This window comes from Bison bison, unplaced genomic scaffold (assembly GCF_000754665.1).
Source record: "Bison bison bison isolate TAMUID 2011002044 unplaced genomic scaffold, Bison_UMD1.0 scf7180017864376, whole genome shotgun sequence".
Lineage (NCBI taxonomy): Eukaryota > Metazoa > Chordata > Mammalia > Artiodactyla > Bovidae > Bison > Bison bison.
In genome coordinates this window covers 264,974-288,074 of record NW_011494948.1, presented here as the reverse complement: position 1 = coordinate 288,074, position 23,101 = coordinate 264,974, and the positions used below count along the sequence as shown (strand labels likewise).

Genomic DNA, 23,101 nt, shown 5'->3' with positions numbered 1-23,101 from the left:
AATTTAGGGCAGCCCAAATTAAATGTGGAAGGGGCCAACATGTGGTTGTGAATGTGGAAAATCCTGGTTCACTGTGGCCATCTTTGAAAGGTAGTTACTACATCCATCTTACCATTTAAGAATCAGAATTGAGCTCCTTATAAGCAGCAATGCCTCAATCTAGTAGGACCAGGAGAGTCTGGATCCTAGTTTGTTATGTCAATAACCTTGAAAGATCCTTTCCCCTTTTCTGGCCTTAGTCTCTGTAAAATAAAAAATTTTGAGCAAAAGTGATTTTCAAAAACAGGCAAGCTCACAGAAATGTAGTGGCCAGTCAAGTGTGACTTTGACACTCCTCCCAGTGAGTACTGGGGTCTACAGTCCCTCTTGTATCTGAGTGGAAGTTTGTGACTGCTCCAACAGAATGCAGTGGAAGTAACTAACTATGCATGGCTTTGGAGACTAGGACTTAATGGAAACTTTGAGACTCTTGACCCAATCATAGAAGAGCAAATCTCTTGTCTGGTGCCTTCCTCCCTGCCATGGACTCTCTGAATGGTTTCTGTAGGCATCTTTTGATACAAGTTGACAATGGCCCTTCTGTGAGCTTGATGGTAACAGAAGAGATGGTAGACATTAGCTCTTCTCCCAGCACAAACCTCTTAACTAGTCAGCAAGTCTCTCCTATGTAAGATGCTTAGCAGAACATTGTATAAGATGGCTCTCTGTAGAGGATGAGTGGATCCTCCAAGGTTGGAGGATCCAGACTTATTTGGAGGCTCCAAATCAAGTTTCCAAACTTCATTTGGAAAAGAAACAACAAGCATATAAGATACCTTATTATGTTTTGCATGGAAAGGAATGGAATACATTTGCCTTTAAACATGAAAACAACAACAAAAACAGAAGGACATCATAACATCTCCTGGGTACTTGTTAAAAAATATAAATTCGTGGGCCCTCTTCGAGACCTACTGGTTTTCAGGGGTTGAGACTAAAAATCTTTGCTTTTAAGAAGCAACCAAATGATTCTGATGCATATCCAGCTTGGATCCACTGGATCTGTGGTCTTTCTGTCTTCATGGGAATAGAATGGCAGGCAGACATGTCATCAACATCTGAGGATATCTTCAGAAGAGGAATCTTGTGTCTGCCCCCAGCTTCTCTACCTCCCACTACTCAGTGTGGTTTCTCCACCAGCAGTCACAACATTGGCATCACCTAGAAGCTTGTTAGAAATGCCAAATTTCTATTTCAAGATTAAAAAATCAAGTGATTTTAAAACTGAGCCAATTTATCGGCTCACGTTCTGAGACAGAAAGTAATCAGATCTTAGTCAGATACTATCACACCTTCCCTCCTGTTTTGGTAACATAGGTAACAGCAGAGCCGTACACTTTATGAAAACAACATATCCCATACAATACAAACCCTTTAGGAAGAGGGCATGTGACAAATAAAAGGACACAAAACCTTTTTAATATTAGACTCTCAAACACCCATTTCATAAATAGGACGGAACTGACGTTTATGAAAGTCAGGTGGTAGTATACCTTCATTAAAAAATCATCATGCAGCTTTTTTTTTTTTACGAGAGGAACCTGAGTGAATTCACGTGAGGCAGTACCTTAATTAAGTATTGACAATGAAGAAACTGCCCTCTAGTGATGGAATATGATCACATCTTCTGTGTCTTATTGGAGAGCTATTTTGCAGGACCACTTTAACATGTTTTAAATCATTAGCTCTTGCAAAAAATTGAGGTCCTCTGAAGAGTCTCCAGAAGACTGACTGAAGGATGAGGAGGTTCTCCTTTTGTAAAGCAGTGGTTCCTAGGCCTGGGCTGGAAACTAGACTCATATGATGAGTCTATAAAAAATCCTGGTGTTCAGCTCACAGTCCCAGATAGAATCAACATCTTGATGGGGAAAGAGTACGAGGAGGGAAGGGATGCACACATGGGTTTTTCTTTAAGAACCCCCAGGTGATTCCAGCTTGCAGCCAAGGTTGAGAACCATCATCTTACAAGTTTCTCTCTTCTCCTCAGTTAACCTGATGCTCTTTCTCTCTCTTACTCTCCTCATTTGTATGATTGCCAGTGAGACCCCATTTTCCATGGAGGAGGAAAAGAAATCATTATTATTTTGTAGTTCTGGGCAGTGATGCCTTCTCCAGCTCAGAACTTCCTGGACACACCACCCATTTCCAAGAGCTGACTTCAGAGTTACAGAGGCTCCTTTGAAGCTTAGTAGATATTTCTGGTCCTAAGCAGAGGCTGCTGTGACAGATGGGGAAATGCCTCCTTCTTTGTTGGGAAAATACAGGGGCTATGTTTCCAGTGAGTTAGGAAATTTGATGTCTCATTCGGGAAAAGAGAAAGGCATCTACCACGTATTGTATGTGAATGATTTTATTTTTAGCTTACTACAGCCTCCATCTTGGTTTATTTGTGGTAGTTTTTTTTCCTAGGTCTTATAATTCTGTGTTCCAGGTCTCAGAGTCAGTCTACCACAGGGCCAACTACTTACAGTTTAGTTCGTCACGATTTACTGCTGGCTAGTGAAATCTCAGGGGCCAATGTAAGCTTTACAGTTACTGTAAGAAGAAACACAAGTTTCTTGACCACTCTGCACAGAAAAAGAATTTAGTGTACCATGTTAGCCACCGAAGTTACACTTGTAAAACAGGGGGCTTAGTAATCTCTTATTATCAAGGGACCATTTCCTGGTGCTTTTATTATGCCTGACTAGTTGGAATTGGTTAATGTGTCTATATAGTTCTAGAGTCCAGTCACTGAAAGTTTAGAATCTGAATATGTTTCCCTTCAGTTTTTGTTACTGCATGATATTTAAAAGGTAAGTATGGCATAATTTTTAGGAAATAGCATCAGCTGCTACTTCCTAAAATATTTTCTATCTTAGTTTTTCATTGTGGTGAAATATCCAGAGCATAATTTATTATTTTACCTGTTTTTTAACTGTCAAGTTTAATGGCATTCATTACCTTCACATCATTGTAAAACCATCAAGTTCCAGAACTTCATCCATTTCCAGAACTTCTTTACCTTCCCAAATCGAAATTCTGTACCCATTAAGCAATACTTCCTCACTTAGCCCGTACCCCAGCCCCTAGCAACCATGATTCTACCTTCTGTCACTATTAACTTGGCTACTCTAGGTGCATCATATGAATGGAATCATACAATATTTGTCCTTATATCTGGCTTATTTTATTTAGCATAAGATCTTCAAAGTTCAACAATGTTGTGGCATGTCAGAATGTCTCTCGTTTTTAAAGGCCAAATAATACTCCATTGTATGCATATACCACATTTTGTTTATCCATTCACCCATCAGTGAACATTTGGGTTGCTTGGACCTCTTGGTTATAGGGAATAATGCTGCTGTGAACACTGGTGTACAAATGCCTATTTGAGCCCTAGCAGTTCTTTTGGATGTATACCCAGACATGAAATTATTGGATATATGGTAATTCTATGTTTAATTTTTTGAGGGACTGCCATACTGTTTTACAGATCTATGCAGAGGCATAGATGGAAAGAGGATCAAAGGATGGACACCCAAATAATTATCTCAAGGTGATAGAATTTCAAATGATATTTACTTTTTGTCTTTATGGTATTTTATATTACTAAATTTTTTTTTTAATCATGATATATATTTTTAATACAATTCAAAAATGTTATTTTTATTGTGGGGGACATGCATATGGCAAAACACTTAAATTCTTAATAAGATGCTTACAGATTCATTTTCACTCTGGCACTCCTGATCTCAGGGGAACCTGCCCTGGGGTTGAGGCAGACCACCTGTCTTCCTTTGCAGCAATGCAGTACTCAAACAAAATGAGGCAGGCATGCAACAAAGGGAAAAAGAGCCAAGCTCTGTAGAATAGAGGAATATTTAACACCAAGTGGACTCGAAGTGCAACTCTACGGTTCTAAAATGCCTAAGCAGGAGAACTGCAATTTTCAGGCATAAACCTGAGTGTTTCTGCATGTTTTCCTGATGACTCTGCTGGACTCCACTTCTGGGCCCTCATAATGTCTTCCAATCCGGCGCAGTCTGGTGTTACGCTCACAGAAGGCATTTATTCTCTCTTTCGCTAGTAGTTCCTGCCTGGATGGAGGCTGCCATATGGCCTTTCTCTTCAGTGTATTTTTTTTTCTGAGGGGAAACCAGCAGCGTAAAGGAAAGGTTAGCACACGGAATATGTCAGGTCCCCAGAGCTCTGTTATGTGGCTTCCTCCCTAGAGCTAGGTGTAGTTTTGTCTCCTGTACAGCAAGCAAGGAACACTGCCTTCTTGATTTGACTGAGATTTCATTGAGGTATGGCTGATAAATGTGGATGATGAAGGATTTTATAACCATAAACTGTGGCATGAAATCTTTGCTTCGAGTAGCCAAGCCTTCACTTGGTCTATTTCCTGCAACAGTTAGATCCCAAAGTTGTTTAAAGAACTTAAAACACAAATGTCAAGAAACTTGTTCCCATTTCTCTTATTTATTTGCTCAGTCTATGAACCTAGAGAGTATTTCCAGCTTGGTGGAGAACATAACCAAATAATATTTAATTACCTTTCCATTTCCTACTGTGCCCAGGACAGCTTGCTTCAGCTTGCTCCCCATACCACGGTGACACTCTGAAAATCATTCAGCAGCACACAAATAAATACTCTGGGAACTGCTAGGTTAGAATTATGATGTACTATTTGAGGCAGACAGAAACAGTAATTAACACCTTCCATGGATATCTAAAGTGAAAGACAAGCTGGAATTATTATTCGCTTACTTGGCTTATAATAGTGCGGAAGTTGTTTTTGTCTTTAAAAACTGCAAACTGTGATCTTGAGTGTAGATGGAACTAGCAGTTACTTTCCTGGAATCTCCTCCTGGTAAGGTTCTTAAACGAGATGTGAACAGGACACACTCAATGACTCTCCAGCTTGATTATACATGAGAATCACCTGTAGGGCTTGTGAAATTGCTCAGCCCCACCACCACAGTTTCTGATCTAATAAGTCTGGATTGAGGCCTGAGAATTCATATTTCTAATATAATCCTGGATGGTGCTGATGTGCTGGTTTGGCTACCACACCGTGAAAACCACAGGGCTGCAGGGCTTTCAGTCCCGGCTTTATATTAGAATTACGTGGGGAGCCATGTCCTCCCCACCTGTAAACTAGCTACATTGGAATCTCCTCCAGGGGCAGTACCCGGGCTCACTGAGTGTTTAAAGAGCCCTTAGGTGATTCTAATGTACATTATTGGGTTGGAAAGTGTGTTGCCCTGGAGGAACCCCAAAGAGGGAGGTTTAGTTAGATGACTCATATCTTCCAGTGGAGTGAACTTTAAAACTGGCCTTTGAAGGCTAAGTCATGATCACAAGATCATGACTGTGGTGTGCAGATCACTGTGTGCTGTGCTTAGTCACACAGTTGTGTCCGACTCTTTGTGACACCGCCCCCTGCCCCGGACAGTAGCCTGTCAGGCTTCTCTGTCCATGGGGATTCTACAGACAAGAATACTGGAGTAGGTTGCCATTTCCTCCTCCAAGGGATCTCCCCAACCAGGGATCAAGCCCAGGTCTCCCACATTGCAGGCGGATTCTTTACCATCTGAGCCACCATGGACAACAAAGAGCATCAAACACTTGATATTGGCCATCTCCCTCCCCTTCTTTCCTAAGTTCATGGTCCGTGTCATTGAGCAGACATGTCATTGATCATTTCTGACTTGCTTTCCTAGAGGGCCTAGGGCTTCCCTTGTGGTTCAGCTAGTAAAGAATTCACCTGCAGTGTGGAAGACCTGGGTTTGATCCCTGGATTGGGAAGATACCCTGGAGAAGGGAAAGGTTACCCACTCCAGTATTCTGGCCTGGAGAATTCCATAGACTGTATAGTCCATGGGGTTGGGAAGAGTCAGAGATGACTGAGCAGCTTTTACTTTCATTTTCCTAGTGGGCCTAGTGCAGCTTCAGAACCCTGCTACAGAGAGCTCTGGGAGGCCAGATATCAGAGACCCTCTCTGATGAGTGACTGATTTCCAGGGAGATACTCAGACTGCTAGAAAGAGAAAGAAGATGAAGGATGAAAAGAGCCATCTTTGGGGAAATATAAAGCAATGAGAAGGATCTCTTCTCCCCAGTTTCTTGACTCTCAAGAGTATATTTGGATTTTTTGCAGTTTGTAAGGTTTTGGAGGGGTTGTTGTAGTTCTTCACTCATTCAGTTGTGTCTGACTCTTTGTGACTCCATGGGCTGTAGCACCCCAGGCTTCCCTGTCCTTCACTATCTTGTGGAGTTTGCTTAAACCCAAGTCTAATGAGTCAATGATGCCATCCAACCATCTCATCCTCTTATGCCCCCTTCTTTTCCTGCCGTCAGTATTTCCCAGCATCAGTGTCTTTTCCAGTGAATCGGCTCTTCACATGAGGTGACCAAAGTATTGCCACTTCAGTTTCAGCATCAGTACTTTCAAAGAATATTCAGGGTTGATTTCCTTTAGGATTGACTGATTTGATCTCATTGCAGTCCAAGGGACTCTCAAGAGTCTTCTCTAGCACCACAGTTTGAAAGTATCAATTCTTTGATGCTCAGCCTTCTTTAGGGTCCAACTCTCTCTCTGTACATGACTATTGGAAAAACCATAGCTTTGGCTATACAGACATTTGTTGGCAAAGTGATGTCTCTACTACTTAATATGCTGTCTAGGTTTGTCATAGCTTTTCTTCCAAGGAGCAAGTGTCTTTTAATTTCGTGGCTGTAGTCATCATCCAGTAACTTTGGAGCCCAAGAAAATAGTCTGCCACTGTTTCCATTTTTTCTCTATTTATTTGCCCTGAAGTGATGGGACCAGATACCATGATCTTAGTTTTTGAATGTTGAGTTTTAAGTCAACTTTTTCACTCTCCTCTTTCACTTTCATCAAGAGGCTCTTTAGTTCCTCTTTACTTTCTGCCATAAGGATGGTGTCATCTGCATTGTCTGAGGTGATTGATATTTCTCCTGGCAATCTTCATTCCAGTTTGTGCTTCATCCAGCCCAGCGTTTCACGTGATGTACTCTGCATAGAAGTTAAATAAGCAGGGTGACAATATACAGTCTTGATGTACTCCCTTCCCAATTTTGAACCAGTTCATTCGAGGGACGGTTCTTGCATTTGGCTGAACCCCTAGAATTCTGATTCAGTACACTTGGAGTGCGAGCCAAGACTTTATATTTCTCCCTAGTCCCCCAGGGATATTTGGGGATGTTGAGCTTGAAAACCACTGCTTTAAGGTGCTCTTGAGATATCAGAAAGGTTAGGTTAGCTAGATCCGTCCAGATATTTTTTGCCCAGAATTCAAAGGTTAAGCATAGAATTTATAATTTATGTCAAATTAGATAGAGATTGGTAAGAACATGTTGAGGGGGTTATATTTAAAGCTAATTGAAGCAGAGACCTAGATACTGTTGGGAATATTTGAGTTATGCAACAGAGAGTTTGATTGAATTCCTTCTGAGGTATGGAAGCATATCCTCTTTATCCTGCCTGTTTACCATGTTTTCTCACTTTATCATGTTTTCTTGAGAGTGGTCCTCTGAGGTTGCCATGTACTGATTCAGATCATTTTGACACAGTAGCTGTTTTGTTAATCCTTTTACTGTGATTAGTTTTACCATAATGTCAGTCTCTTAGCTAACATTTCACTTGGGTCATTTTTTTTATTCCTAACTACTTGAGGATGGTATTTTTAAAGTAAAGAAGGGTTTAACGAGGACCGTTTGGCATTAAAATGTTGAACATCAAAACATTATTTGTCACAAGACACTTCATGTAGTCTTCATACTCTGGCTCCCAAGCGCAGTGTGGTTCTGCAAGCCTTTTGCAGAGTCATGGTCCTATGAAATGTCCGGTTCCTCCTAGAAGGCCACTCCTGTGGACCTCAGATGCAGGCAGGACAGGGTTCTGGTCCTTCTCAATGTTCTCCTGAAGAGGACCTTGCAAGACCTCGGGTTCTTTTCATTCATCAACTTATCAAGACCACAACAACTAACTGCAGGCAATAGAGATCAAGCCCCGAGCCTTTGGAGTGGGTGCACTGACTTCAAGACCCTAGACTACCAGAGAACTAACCCTAGGAAGTACCAAATGGTGAGAACTCACACAAAAGAAACCACTTGAATACAAGACCCAGTATCACCCAACCACCAGTAGCACCCTGTGCATGACCCCTCATCTAAACAACAAACAAAACAAAAATACAAATCCAATCATCAGCAGACAAGAGTGCCACCTCACTCAGCCTTGTCCATCAGAGGAAAAACAAACAAACACAAACAAAAACTCAGCACAAATCTCACCTTATACCAAGCTTACACAAACCACTGGACCAACCTCAGGAAGGCAGAAACCAAAAGGAGGAAATAATTAAACCTTCTTCAAGGAAAGAGTTCAACTTTCCTTGAAGCTTGGGAAAAGGAGACCCCAAACACAATAAGTTAAAAAATTAATGAAAAGGCAGAGAAATACTACACAAATGAAGGAGCAAACTAGAAACACAGAAGTCCAAATAAATGAAGAAGAAATAGGCAAACTACCTGAAAAGGGATTCAGAATAATGATAGTAAAAGTGATTTAAAAAAAAAAAAACCTGGAAAACAAAATGGAGACAATGCAAGAATCAATTAACAAAGACCTAGAAGAATTAAAGAATAAGCATACAGAGACAAACAACACAGTTGCTGAAATTAAAAATACTCTAGAAGGAATCAATACCAGAATATCTGAAGTAGAAGATTGAATCAGTGAGCTGGAAGATAAAATGGTGGACATAACTTCTAAAGAACAGAATAAAGTAAAAAGAATGAAAAGAGCTGAGGACAGTCTCAGAGACCTCTGGGACAATATCAAATGTACCAAGATTTGAATTATAGGGGTCCCAGAAGAATAAGAAGAAAAAAAAGGGTATGAGAAAATTTTTGAAGACATTATAGTTGAGAATTTCCCCAACATGGAAAATGAAATAGTCAAGTGCAAGAGGGGCAAAGAGTCCCATACAGGATAAACCCAAGGAGAAACATGCCAAGACACATACTAATCAAACAAAGACTAAACACAAAGAATATTAAAAACAGTAAGGGAGAAGCAACAAGTAACATACAAGGGAAACCCCACACATTTAACAGTCGATCTTTTAGCAGAAACTCTGTAGGCCAGAAGGGAATGGCAGGATATATTTAAAGTACTGAAAGGGAAAAATCTATAACTAAGATTACTGTACCTGGCAAGGATCTCATTCAAAATTGATGGAGGAATCAAAAGCTTTTCAGACAAGCAAAAGTTAAGGAGAATTCAGTACCGCCAGACCAGCTTTACACAAATGTTTAAGGGACTTATATAGTGAAGAAATACAAAAGAAGAAAAAAGATCTATAAAATCAAACCCAAACAATTAAGAAAATGGCAATAGGAGCATATATGTCAATAACTACTTTAAATGTAAATGGATTAAATGCTCCAACCAAAAGACACAGACTGGCTGAATGGATTAAAAAAAATAAGACATATATATGCTGTCTATAAGAAACCCACTTCAGACCTAAAGACAAATACAGGCTGAAAGTCAGAGGATGGTAAAATAGATTCCATGCAAATTGGAAGCAAAAGAAAGCTGGAGTAGCAATCCTTATATCAGACAAATAAACCTTAAAATATAGAAAATTACAAGAGATAAGGACACTACATAATGATCAAAGGATCAATCCAAGAGGAAGACATAACGATTGTAAATATCTATGCAACCAAATAGGAGAACCTCAATACATAAGACAAACACTAACAAACATAAAAGGAGAAGTTGACAGTAACACAATAACAGTAGGAGACTTTGACACCCCACTCACACCAATGAACAGCTCATCAAAACAGGAAATTTATGAGGAAATGCAAATCTTAAGTGATACATTAGATGAGATGGATGCCACTGATATCTTCAGGACATTCTATCCAAATGCAGAAGAATATGCTTTCTTCTCAAGTGGATATGGAACATTCTCCAGGATAGACCACATCTTGGGTCACAATCAAACTTCAATAAATTTAAGAAAATTGAAATCATATCAAGCATCTTCAACTACAAGGAAAAAAACCTGTAAGAAACACAAACACATGGAGATTAAACAACATGTTTCTAAATAACCAACAGGTTACTGAAGAAATCAAAAAGGAAATCAAACAATTTCTAGAAACAAATGACAATGAAAACATGACAACTCAAAACCTATGGAATGCAGCAAAAGCAGTTTTAAGAGGGAAGTTTATAGCAATACAATCCTACCTCAAAAAATAAGAAAAATATCGAATAGACAACCTAACTTTACACCTGAAACAACTGGAAAGGAAGAACAGAAATAACCCAAAATTAGTAGAAGGAAAGAAATCATAAATATCTGAGCAGAAATAAATGAAAAAGAAATGAAAGAAACAATGGTAAAGATTTATAAAACTAAAAGCTGGTTCTTTGAGAAGATAAACAAAATTGACAAACCTTTAGCCAGACTCATCAAGGACAAAAGAGAGTAGAATCAAATCAACAAAAGTAGAAATGAAAAAGGAGAGGTTACAACAGACAGTGCAGAAATACAAAGGATTATAAGAGACCGTTATGAACAACTATATGGCAATAAAACAGATAACCTGGAAGAAATGGACAGATTCTTAGAAAAGTTCAACCTTCCAAGACTGAACCAGGAAGAAATAGAAATTATGGACAACCCAGTCACAAGCACTGAAATTGAAGCTGTGATCAGACCCTGAATAGCCAAAGCAGTCTTGAGAAAGAAGGATGGAGCTGGAGGAATTAATCTTCCTGACTTCAGATTATACTACAAAGCTACAGTCATCAAGACAATATGGTGCTGGCACAGAAAGAGAAATACAGACGAATGGAACAATATAGAAAGCCCAGAAATAAACCCATGCACCTATGAGTACCTTATTTTTGATAAAGGAGGCAAGAATATACAATGGGACAAAGACAGCCTCTTCAGTAAATGGTGCTGGGGAAACTGGACAGCTACATGTAATGAAATTAGAACACTTCCTAACAACACACACAAAGATAAACTCAATGGATTAAAGACCTAAATGTGAGACCAGAAACTATAAAACTCTTAGAGGAAAACATAGGCAAAACACTCAGTGACATAAATCAAAGCAAGATCCTCTATAACTCACCTCCTAGAGTAATGGAAATAAAAACAAAAGTAAACAAGTGGGACCTGATTAAATTTAAAAGCTTTTGCACAGCAAAGGAAACTATAAGCAAAGTGAAAAGACAACCCTCAGAATGGAAGAAAATAATAGCAAATGAAGCAACTGACAAAGGATTAATTTCCAAAATATACAAGCAATTCATACAACTCAATACCAGAAAAACAAACAACCCAATCAAAAAGCAGGAAAAAGACCTAAACAGACATTTCTCCAAAGAAGACATACAGATGGCTAACAAACACATGAAAAGATGCTCAATATCGCTCAGTATTAGAGAAATGCAAATCAAAACTACAATTAGATATCACCTCACACCGATCAGAATGGCCATCATCAAAAAGTCTACAAACAATGCTGGAGAGGGTATCGAGAAAAGGACACTCTCTTGCACTGTTGATGGGAATGTAAACTGACACAGCCACTATGGAAGATGGTATGGAGATTCCTTAAAAAACTAAGGATAAAACCACCATATGATATGACCCAGCAATCCCACTCCTAGGCATATACCCTGAGGAAACCAGGGCTGGAAAAGGCACGTGTATCCCACTGTTCATTGCAGCACTATTTACAATAGTGCTAGATGCCCATTACAACAACCTAGATGTCCATCGACAGATGAATGAATGAATAAAGAAGTTGTGGTACATATGCACAATGGAATATTTCTCAGTCATAAAAAGAAACACACTTGAGTCAGTTTTGATGAGATGGATGAACCTAGAACGTATTATACAGAGTGAAGTGAGTCAGAAAGACAAAGATAAATATCGTATTCTAACGCACATATACAGAATCTAGAAAAGTAGTACTGAAGAATTTTACCGGGCAGCAATAGAGAAACAGACATAGAAAATAGACTTATGGACATGGGGAGAGGGGAGGAGAGGGTGAGATGTATGAAAAGAGTAATGTGGAAACTTAATTAGCATATGTAAAATAGATAGCCAGTGGGAATTTGCTGTATGACTCAGGAAACTCAATCAGGGGCTCTGTAGCAACCTAGAGGGGTGGGATGGGGAGGGAAATGGGAGGGAGGTCCAAAAGGGAGGGGATATATGTGTACCTATGGCTGATTCATGTTGAGGTTTGACAGAAAACAAAATTCTATAACGCAACTATCCTTCAGTAAAAAACAAACAAAAAACATTATGTATCACAAGAAATTAGGAATAGTGCTTCTTTTGAGGGAGTAAAACTGGTAAGAATTAGGGGCTTTTTTTTTTTTTTTTTACCTTAAGCTTCATCCCTTTTTTCATTGATGAAGTTTTAAAAAAATCAGAATGTATTACTTTTATAATACTAATTTTAAATTCATCTGTAAATTGGGTGGCATTATCCCCATGTGACGGATGGAGACTAAGATCCAGAGGAGCTTGTTGTGTAACTACTTGAAAAGGGACATCAGGTCAAGGAGAGCTTTGACATTAGAAGCAGGACTGATTCCTCTTTTTTCTTTTTCAGAATGCTATTTCAGTTGCTTTGTCTTTACATATAAATTTTAGAATAATCTTATATCTACAAAAATCTTGGTTTCATTGGATAATAATGCATATTTTAGCTTCCAAATGTTTCAGTTTTTGCAATGGGCTAGGTGTTAGATATTATAGATGGGAAGGAATTCACTTCATATTTAAATTTACAGTTTATCACTCAAAAAATCTTTTTCACAAAAATGTCTTTTTAAATGTAATATTTTTTAGGGACATCGTGTAGAAAACTTAAGAATTTCAGATGTTGTTACAAATAAAATAGGCCCACTGACTTATAGACAGCTTAAAACAAAACTTCTCTGAAACTGCGCATTAAATGTGGCCATTGGTGTGTGAGCTACAATGGTGTGTTGACCTATTTAATGATTTTCTGAAGGATATCTAGAGAAAATTAAAACAAGAATAATTTAAAAAATGTATAAACCTGAAATTATAAGCACCTAAATTTTCAGTTATGATCCGTACATAACATGATCATTTTCTCTAGAGCACATTTTTAATACCTTTTGACTTGTATCAATACAACATCCCACTTTGACTATTATAAATAAAACATGCTACTGTTTTCTCAGTTCATGAATAGTATAATTCAGCTTGAATTTGGGTGACTTCTAGGATTCACCCTAAGTCATGAATTGTAGCATATTCTGCAGTCATGCAAAATGGGTTCTATGTTAACTTTTTCATAAGTTTAAAAACCATGCAGAAATTTAATTTTTATTTTATAGTAGATTTACAATGTTGTGTTAGTTTTGGGTTTATAGCAAAGTGGGTCACCCTTAAGATTCTTTTCCTATTTGGGCCATTACAGAGTATTGAATCGAGTCCCCTGTGCTATGCAGTGTAATCCCTTGGTTTTGAATAGGTGTCAGAAAACCACTATCCTAGCTGCCCTTCCACATGTAGTACTTTTCTGATGAGTTCTCAGTCTGGGTTATGCAGATAAGCAGATACTGTTCATAATGCTTTTTCACCAACAGGTGGCACTAATAATTCCCTTTATTTTCATAGTACCCCAGGAATAATCCTTATGTAGGATTTAGAATATATCTTTTGCACTTTTTTGGAACATGACTGATTTTAAGAGTATCTAAGCCAGAAAACATCCAGCATTTCTGATCAAGTCTTTGGTATACTGCCTTTCTCTTAGATTACTGGCTCCTAGCTCCAGTCTCTTCTTTCCTTCTTTGATTGATCTTCCAACACAAGATGAGTAGAAGTCATGAGAAAAACACAGAAGGAAATACAAAATCCATTTTTAAATTAATTTTTATTGGAGTATAGTTCATTTACAATGTGTTAGTTTCCACTATACATCAAAGTGAATCAGTTATACATGTAAATATATCCACTTTTTAAAAAAATTCTTTTTCCAAATATTCCATTACAGAGTATTGAGTAGAGACAAAGTCCATTTGTTGAAGTCCTTTTCCATGGGCGAAATGATGACATTAATGTTGTCTGGACTGAAGAAGAACTCAGTTTTGAACAGATTGACTAAACATTTATTGCAGAGCTGCTCCATGCATAATACTAGTCTATACATTTCCTGAGGTCAAAAAAAAAAATTATAAAATGCTTCGTGGTGACAGCAATAATGGTTCTCATTTACCTGTGTTTTGTCTATGCACCATAGTGCCTGGCAAATAGGAAGTGCTTAATTTTGGAGCAGCTTACACTTATCATTATTCCTTAGCTCATCTAGTCTCTTCTGTTGCTCTGTGGCACCCACACTGTGGATTCACCACTTTGCTTTATTCCTCAGCCAGACTCCAAGCCTTGCACCTCCAGATGTTTTCCTCTGCTCTGTCCTCTTCTCATGCTGAGCCCTAAATCGTCAATTCTGCCATCTCCTGACACCGAGCCATCAATGTCCCTATACTAGTTTGCAGATATTTCAAATTCAACTGGTTCTATCCCACCATTTTCTCAAAAAATGTTTTCTAGGGCTCAAGCTTAGCTTTTCATTTAGAAATTAAACAATTATCTAGTTTATTCTTAAGCTTGTTCTTTTTTAGAGTATGATCTCATTATTACGGGGTGACCAGGAGGGATGGGTGCCAAAACCACTGGGCCTTCCACAGAGTCAAAAGATGGTGTAATTTTTTGAAATGGAGGAAACATGCATTTTGAATGGGATTAAAAAACCTATTACTCACTTCCTTTCCTTCCTGCAGAGAGTACTGAGAACATTAAGTAACAGTTTATGATTGACTCAGCACCCCTCCCTGGAATGTTAGTCATTAAGTGTGCTCTAAAAGTGGTGCCTTCAAGGACTGCTGAGATGGGTATGGCCAGCCTCTAGCTGCCGTGAGTATGTGGGGCTTAGGAAAGCTGACCCGAGTCTGTCGGGAATGGTACCACACTCAATTACACTCAATTAATTGTACTCAATGTACAATTCCTTTGCCGTATAATCGGATCATTGACTAAATATTTAGTGATATTAAGAAATTATTGTTCCTCATTTTAGGTGTGATAATTGCAATTATATTTTAAAAAATAATTCTTATCTTTGAAAGATACATATTGAAGTTTGAATTGATGAAATGATATGATGCTTGAGTTTTGCTTCACAATAATCTAGTTCAGAGTGAGAGGGTTAGTGAGGGATGTAGGTAGAAACAAGATTGACCATAATCTTTTAATTTTTAAAGCTGGATAATAGGCACAATGTGGTGGTCCCTTACATTCTTCTCTCTACTTTTGCACAGTTTTGGAACTTTCCATAATGAAAATGATTTTTTTTTAGATGTATGGTCCTGAGCGAGAGTTGAAATCCCATCTCTGAGTAGGAATGGGTGAACTATAGTGCACAGACCAGGTGTTGTTCTGGTTGTTCAAGGCTTTAGGCTCATTCAGGGGTCCTAGGCGAGCTTACTGTTTTCTAGGAGGGACTTTGTGTCACATGTTGGTGAACATACAGCCCGTACCTGACGAATACTGAATGAGTACATGAAGGCAGAGAGGCATAAAGCTCTGACCCTTTTCTTCGTGTCTTTGCAGCGGAGCCCAGGGGGAATACGCCGGGCTGGCCTCTATCCGAGCCTACTTAGATGCGAAAGGAGAGACACACAGAACGGTGAGCGTCAACCACGTGCTTACCACTGGAGTGGGGTGCGGGGAGGGCAGTGGGTTCAACTTTAGGGTCCCTTTTGTTCTGAGGGACACTCCCTCCAAGTCTTCTTGGAAGAAGTTGGAGAAACACATAATCAAGAAACAAATGTCTATGAAGTGGCTATTACGATCCTTGACTCTAAGACGTTTCACTGGACCATTTTGAGGAAAAACATTTTGAGATAAAAGTCTTCTTAAACCCAGTCTGTAAAAGTTAGCCAGTTGGCTGCAGAACTGCTGCCCCCAGGGAGCAAAGGGTGTAAGGGGAAGGAATGTTGCCATTCCAAGTCTCCCTCCTTGGCTCAGCCCTGGCCCCAGGCCTGGACAGAGGGCAGAGACCAAGCTTTCATTCTTCTATAACTCCTACTGTGCCTGAGCACAGTTCTTGCCCTATGTATGCTCAAAAAATATTTGTTGAATAAATAAATTCCTTATTAGTGATTCTCAGCTCTCAACAACAAAAGAAGACGTGGAGCAGAGTTCACGGTTCTGTTTCATCGTTTGCTGTGAGTTAGAGTCTAGTCTCCAGGGTCCAAACTGCTTTTGGAGGCCCTTGTGGGACCAGCAGGTGCTAATGGGCACCACAGACCTCCACTAATCCTGAGGCAGTGCCCTTAGCCGATGACCTAACAACACAGGCTTCAGATTGTGGCCGAAGGAGGCCTGTGTTCCTGGTGGTTGGCCACGCTGACCTTGAACTTCATGAGCTGTGGAGATGACATTAGTGGGTAGGAATCAGGAGCAAGTCACAAGCATCTGCCCAGCCTGGGAAGTTTAGAGAAAAAGGGGCCGGAGTCCTTCTGGCTGCACACAAAAGTAGGGTGCAGCTGGTGGTAGCCCAGTCTTAGTCCATTCCTAGTTTTATTAAAGATGGAAGATTATTTATGGCTAGTTACCTGGATTTTGCAGGGAAGAATTTAAATACTATTTTACTTTCACAAAATGGGAGGAAAAACTTATTTCTCCCACCTTCTTGATATCTCAACTTTTAATTTTTTTTTTCACTTGGGTTTGAATTCTTCGATTTTCTAAGGAAGGGTTAGTTTGGAATTAAAGTTGTTCTTTGGACCTCAAAATGTCAGTGCTTTCATAGAGTCAGAAAGGAGATGTTGGGATTCTGGTTATCCAATGAGAGGCTGCCAGATGACTGACATTTAGAGTTGCCTTTTCTATTTTTCCTCTGTGGCTTCCTTGTACTGAGTAGCCCCTGGAACTCTTTGTTATTCATGCTCTTTAACCATGAAGTTTCTGGGACTCCGGGAGAGGGAGCCATTCATTCTGTGTTACCATCTCCATGTTGTTCCTGCTTTATGGGGAAGCCGCTGGAATCTACACTGTGGTGCTTGTGGAAGGCCTGTGACCAGCTAGAAAAGGCCAGCTAAAATACAGGTTCTGTCTACTCTGTGACGCTTCCCATCCTGCACTGGTTCCTAGTTCTCCAGGCTGACCCCAGGAACTGTTTGTTAATGTCCAGGAGAGTGAAAGTGAAAGTGAAGTCGCTCAGTCGTGTAGGACTCTTTGCGACCCCATGGACTGTAGCCCACCAGGTTCCTCCGTCCATGGAATTCTCCAGGCAAGAGTACTGGAGTGGGTTGCCATTTCCTTCTCCAGGGGATCTTCCCCACCCAGGGATTGAAACCGAGTCTCCCGCATTGTAGGCAGACGCTTTACTGCCTGAGCCACCAGGGTAGTCCAGTGTCCAGGAGCTGGGGGCCAAACCAGAAAGGTCACAAAAAAAGGATGAGAGACTGGGCCTGGGCAGAGTTCTCCTAGGTTTGCCAGTGGCTCAGAGGTAAAGAATCCACCTGCCAATGCAGGAGACCTAGGTTCGACCCCTGGGTTGGTTAGATCCCCTGGAGAAAGAAATGGGAACCCACTCTAGTATTCTTGCCTGGGAAATCCCATGGACAGGGGAGCCTGGCGGTCTACAGTCCATGGATCACAAAAGAGTTGGACACTACTGTGTGACTAAACAACAGCAACAACAGAGTTCTTCTATGACACATGGATTCTTTTCAGCTCTTTTTCCTTCTTTGTTTTTTCCAGTCCTCCCTTCTATCTCAGTCCCGTTGTGTGTGATGCTTCTCCTGGCTCCACTGTTCACACTGCTATCACTGAAGTGTTAGGAGAGGTTATTCCACTGAAGGACAGAGGAGTGGGATGCTGCATTTTGAGGGTGGGTGAGGGAGGCAGGGACGACTACCCAGTCATTGAGCTTGTAGAAACAGAACCTTCAAGTTTGGAAATGTTGGCATCCTAAAGATTTTAATTTAACCTGACTTTTTAGTTAGAGAAGAAGAAAATGATTTATTATTCAAATAATCATGGAGGATTTTTCTGTATCAGAAATGTCTAAGACAGCTGCTCCCATGTAATAGACTATCACAGAAACTAGTAAAATACATGCTGTTTTGCAAAAAAAAAAAATGTGTGGGGAAGTCATATGCTATAGAACCTCCTGGATTCCTGATGGTTTTTTTATTTCAAACTGTTTTGGAAGTTATTTTCACATTTGCTCTTAGGTTAAATTTCAGAGGTTCCTAAAATGTAATGGCCAAATTCTTGATTTACCAGTTTAATTTGGGAGACTACAAATTATTTAACAAACACTTATGTAAAAATTGCATGTGCCAGGCACTATCGTAAGCACTTTATAATTATTACTCATTTGTTAGTCAAATACTAATTCAGGTTTGCTGATCAGTGATTGAATTTCCTATACAAAGGGAATACATTGACCCAAACAAACTAAAAAAGCACCACCAAAACCTCCCCCAAAACCTGTATGTATTTTTCTTTTCTCAGTTGCCTGGGCAAAGTAGTGGCCTTTGGGTTTTGGATTTGACCAGTGGTAAGAAATTGATTTCCCTTGCAAAGGATTTCTTCTCCTTAATCCTTCACTCATGCGGCAAGTCTTTTGAAAATGAGCTATGTTGGGTCTATGCCAGGCACACTAGGGAGTTAGAAAAACACAGAATCCACCTAAATTGGCATAAATGAACCAAAGAGAGTTAGTGTTGGCTAAAATATCAAATCTAGGTTCTGTCCTAGAACCTAGGACATTGTCCTAGAACTTAGGTATTGGAAGTCCCTTCAGTACCACAAATTTTAAAGTGAGGATCCACATAGAAAATTACAAATGTCTAACAGCAACAAATCATTGAAAAAATGACTGAGACATATTCTTCCTGCTAATCCTTATATCCCTAGACAGCGTATTAAAAAGCAGAGACACCATTTTGCCAACAAAGGTATAGTCAAAGCTATGGTTTTTCCACTAGTCATGTGCAGATGTGAGAATTGTACCATAAAGAAGACTAAGCACTAAAGAATTGATGCTTTCAAACTGTGGTGCTGGAGAAGACTCTTGAGAGTTCCCTGGACAGCAAGGAGGTCAAATCAGTTAATCCTAAAGGAAATCAACCCTGAATATTCATTGGAAGGAGTGATATTGAAGCTGAAACTCTAATACTTTGACCACCTGATGCGAAGAAGCCGACTTATTAGAAAAGACCCTGATGCTGGGAAAGATTAAGGGCAGGAGGAGAAGGGGGCAAAAAAGGATGAGATGATTGGATGACATCACTGACTCAATGGACATAAGTTTGAGCAAATTCTGGGAGACAGTGAAAGACAGGGACGCCTGGTGTGCTGCAGTTCATGGGGTCACCATTCAAAGAAGCGCTAACTGTCCACAGAAGAAGAACAAAGTCATTTCATCTTTGCCTCTGTTGATAGTTCTCTTTGGGTCACATGCATTTTGCTTAAATAGATGGCTTTGCTGTTTTTGAGGAAACAGCTGTTAAGTTAAATTTCCCCTTCATAAGCCCATTTTTATAATGCCCATCCGTTTTTCTTCACAGGGTGACAGTATTGGTTCTGGAATTAAAAACAAAAACAGAATTGTTTTCAGGGTCGACGTTGCTTCTCCTTACCGCTGTTGGAGGGAACTGCAGGGCGCCCTTTCCTGTAGTGTGGCATCATCAGATCACACAGAGCATGTGTCTTCACCTCTGCTCACACGATCTGGGGGCAGGAAATGAAAATGATTTAAACCTGGGAATTTTAGTATTATGCCCACCAGCCATTTTCCATAAAAATTCAACACATCTTTAAGCTCTTGAAATACTCTTTCTTGATCTCTTCAACTTGAGGTGGCACCCCCTCATTCTGAGTTCCTTTGGCACCTGTGGGCACTAGACTTTTTTTTTTTTTGAGAACTTTCATTTCCCTAATTATACTGGCAACACCAAGATCCCTTTAGAAAGAGAGGAGTAGTCTCCTGACAAAGCAAGAAATGTTTCCTCCCAGCCAAGGAGTCTTATTTGACATGATGTAGTCCCTGTCTCGGAGAAGGCAATGGCACCCCACTCCAGTACTCTTGCCTGGAAAATCCCATGGACGGAGGGGCCTGGTAGGCTGCAGTCCATGGGGTTGCTAAGAGTCCGACACGACTGAGTGACTTCACTTTCACTTTTATGCATTGGAGAAGGAAATGGCAACCCACTCCAGTGTTCTTGCCTGGAGAATCCCAGGGACGGGGAGCCTGGTGGGCTGCTGTCTATGGGGTCGCACAGAGTCGGACACGACTGAAGCGACTTAGCAGCAGCAGCAGCAGCAGCAGTCCCTGTCTAAAGGGTCCTTTTATTTATTTATTTATTTAATTTTTTTGATCTGGTTGTGCTGCACAGCATGTGGGATCTTAGTTCCCCAACCAGGGATCCAACCCACATCCCCTGCATTGGAATTATGGACTCTTAAACACTGGACCACCAGAGAAGTCCCTCTAGACATTTATTTATACAGATGCCAACCTTCTCAGTGAATGCCTTGTGTGAGCACAGGGCAGAAACTGATGGGCATTTGTGCTTGGCTATTCTCATGTAAGCAGAGAATCTATTGCACAGAGTAAGCATCCAATAATGACATCACTGGTGTATTGTCACTGGGAGGCCTTGGGATAATGTCTACCATTATCTCTCCTGGGTCCCAGCAGAGCCAAGCAGAGCACTGGAGCTGTGGTGTGTGCATTTGAGTCCTAGAGTTTAATTTCTAATCTCATGTTCTTGTAAGGTGCTTTCTACATATTATTGCTGAGGCAAGGTTAGAATAAGCCTAGGCTTGTTTTGGTGTTACTGGGATAAGGAAGGAGAGTATTAATATTCTGAAAGTCTTTCGGGAACAGTATTTGGGGATCCAGGTGTCAACTCCTCTGTTGGACACTGTTTTTCAATACAGTAATCATGAAGTTGTAGCAGATATTAAGGCACCACCGGTCAGTTTAAATAGAGTGTATGGCACCTATGTATTTATGCTCCAAGCATTTCGTAGGACTTTTCTGCCATTATGAACAGCCTGGTGATTTCTCTCTTTCCTTCCTTTCGTTCGTAAGGTTTGCCTCATTCCAAAATCTGCGCATGGGACCAATCCTGCAAGTGCCCACATGGCAGGCATGAGGATTCAGCCTGTGGAGGTGGATAAATACGGAAACATCGATGCAGCTCACCTCAAGGCTATGGTACTCAACTTCCGCTTACCAGATGGGGGAGGTCTGGGTTGGAAAGAAGTGGCAAGGATCAGGGATGGTTTAGGTCAACATTATCTTCTTTTGCATCCTCATTAAAAGACTGCAGTTCCTTCTCCGAATGGGTCTAGGGAAAATGGCATAAAATCAGAAAACCTAGCCATCTCTATAAGAAAAATAAAAGCAAGAGTCACATTTTTGGTCCAGAGTAAAAGTGACCATAGTTTCTTTCACCTCTTCCTTCTTTAACAAGGAGAAGGTCCTTTAAACTGAAATTCAGTCCTCTAATATGTGCATGTGTAAGAAACTGAATGAATTATTCATGGTGGTAGTAAGACTAGTCCTTGCAGAATCTGCCTGCTTCTTCCTGCCCAATCTTCCTCTCCTTCCCCCGTGAACAAACCTATGATCCTGGAAGTCATAGGTATTCTCAATCTTTGTGTTGGGGATTAAAACAGAAATGTAGATTTTGCAGATGTTTGTGATGGTCCCAGCCATTACTTGCTGAATTTCAGGCAACATTCCATCCTCCTTCCTGCAACACCAACCCCCACTCCCAAACTCCCAACCTCCCAACCTTCAGGAAGATGTTGCCTAGCAACCGTATCTGCTTTCCACTGGTGGACTGTAGGCTGCATCTTAAGAGGAAAGGAAATCACTTGAATGGCAGTGTGATTTTGTTGGGGTTATTAGGCATGGAGACTGAGAAGTTCATGTAACAACCTTCAAAAGGAAGATAAAAACAAGCATTTTTTAATCTCTCACATCCACCTCCCCACCTCCCATTGCCCCATAGAGTTTTTACCAATAAATATTCTGGGTCAAAAAGTGTAATTATTAAGTCTCTCCAATATAGGATATGATTTAAAATTTTTGTTTGTTTGTTTTGTTTTCACGTGGGCCTCTTCTCTGACTTGCTGGTCAAAAAAATAGGAACATGTCTTTCATATATGCTTGCCTTCTGTCAAAAGAAAAATGATTTTTGTTTGTTTTTTAAATCGGAGCAGAACATTCCTAGTGGGAATTCTAATTTCAATAGAATGGGAGGGAAAGTGGATAGGATGGATTTGGCAAGATGAGCATAGCAAGATGAACTATGAGAATTGACTTGTCTGGAACCAGAAAAAATCTGAAATAATTATTGAGATGATTTGAACCAAAGGAAAACCACTTTAGAGAATTCAGCCCAAAATATCCAGAAATCTTCTGAACAGTTTTTTGGTCTTGACCATGGAGACTTAGTCTAAAGGAATCTTGTTATTTCTTTAGAATGATTTATCAAGGCAGAAATGGCTATGGACCTTCTATTAGTGTCATCCTACATTGAGACAGTTTGAGAAACGAAAAGACCAAGACTTCATCTTTCTTAATCCTTTTAAAAAATGAGGAATTGGTTAAGAAAGAAACATTTCCTCTTGTTAGCTCCCTCTGCCACTTTTCTGTCTCAGGTGGATAAACACAAGGAGAACTTGGCAGCAATCATGATTACATACCCATCCACCAATGGAGTGTTTGAAGAAAACATTGGAGACGTGTGTGACCTGATCCACCTACATGGAGGCCAGGTCTACCTGGATGGGGCCAACATGAATGCTCAGGTGGGCAATGTGAGAAAATGGTTATGAAAAAAAAAAATTTGTTTTGTCTTCTTGACAGTTGTCTTAAAACATGACACTGAATTCAGAACAGAGACTGACTTTCTATATTGCCA

The 23,101-nt window shown here is 40.1% G+C and overlaps 1 protein-coding gene across 1 annotated transcript in view; it reads left to right on the top strand.

Moving 5' to 3' along the window:
- Positions 1-23,101, top strand: part of GLDC (glycine dehydrogenase (decarboxylating)) — a 90,756-nt gene that overhangs the window by 45,908 nt on the left and 21,747 nt on the right. Inside the window, exons 16-18 of the mRNA XM_010856976.1 lie at positions 15,756-15,831; positions 21,259-21,384; positions 22,839-22,988. Of these exons, the coding sequence (XP_010855278.1) occupies positions 15,756-15,831; positions 21,259-21,384; positions 22,839-22,988 (352 nt within the window). The remainder of the gene's footprint in view (positions 1-15,755; positions 15,832-21,258; positions 21,385-22,838; positions 22,989-23,101) is intronic.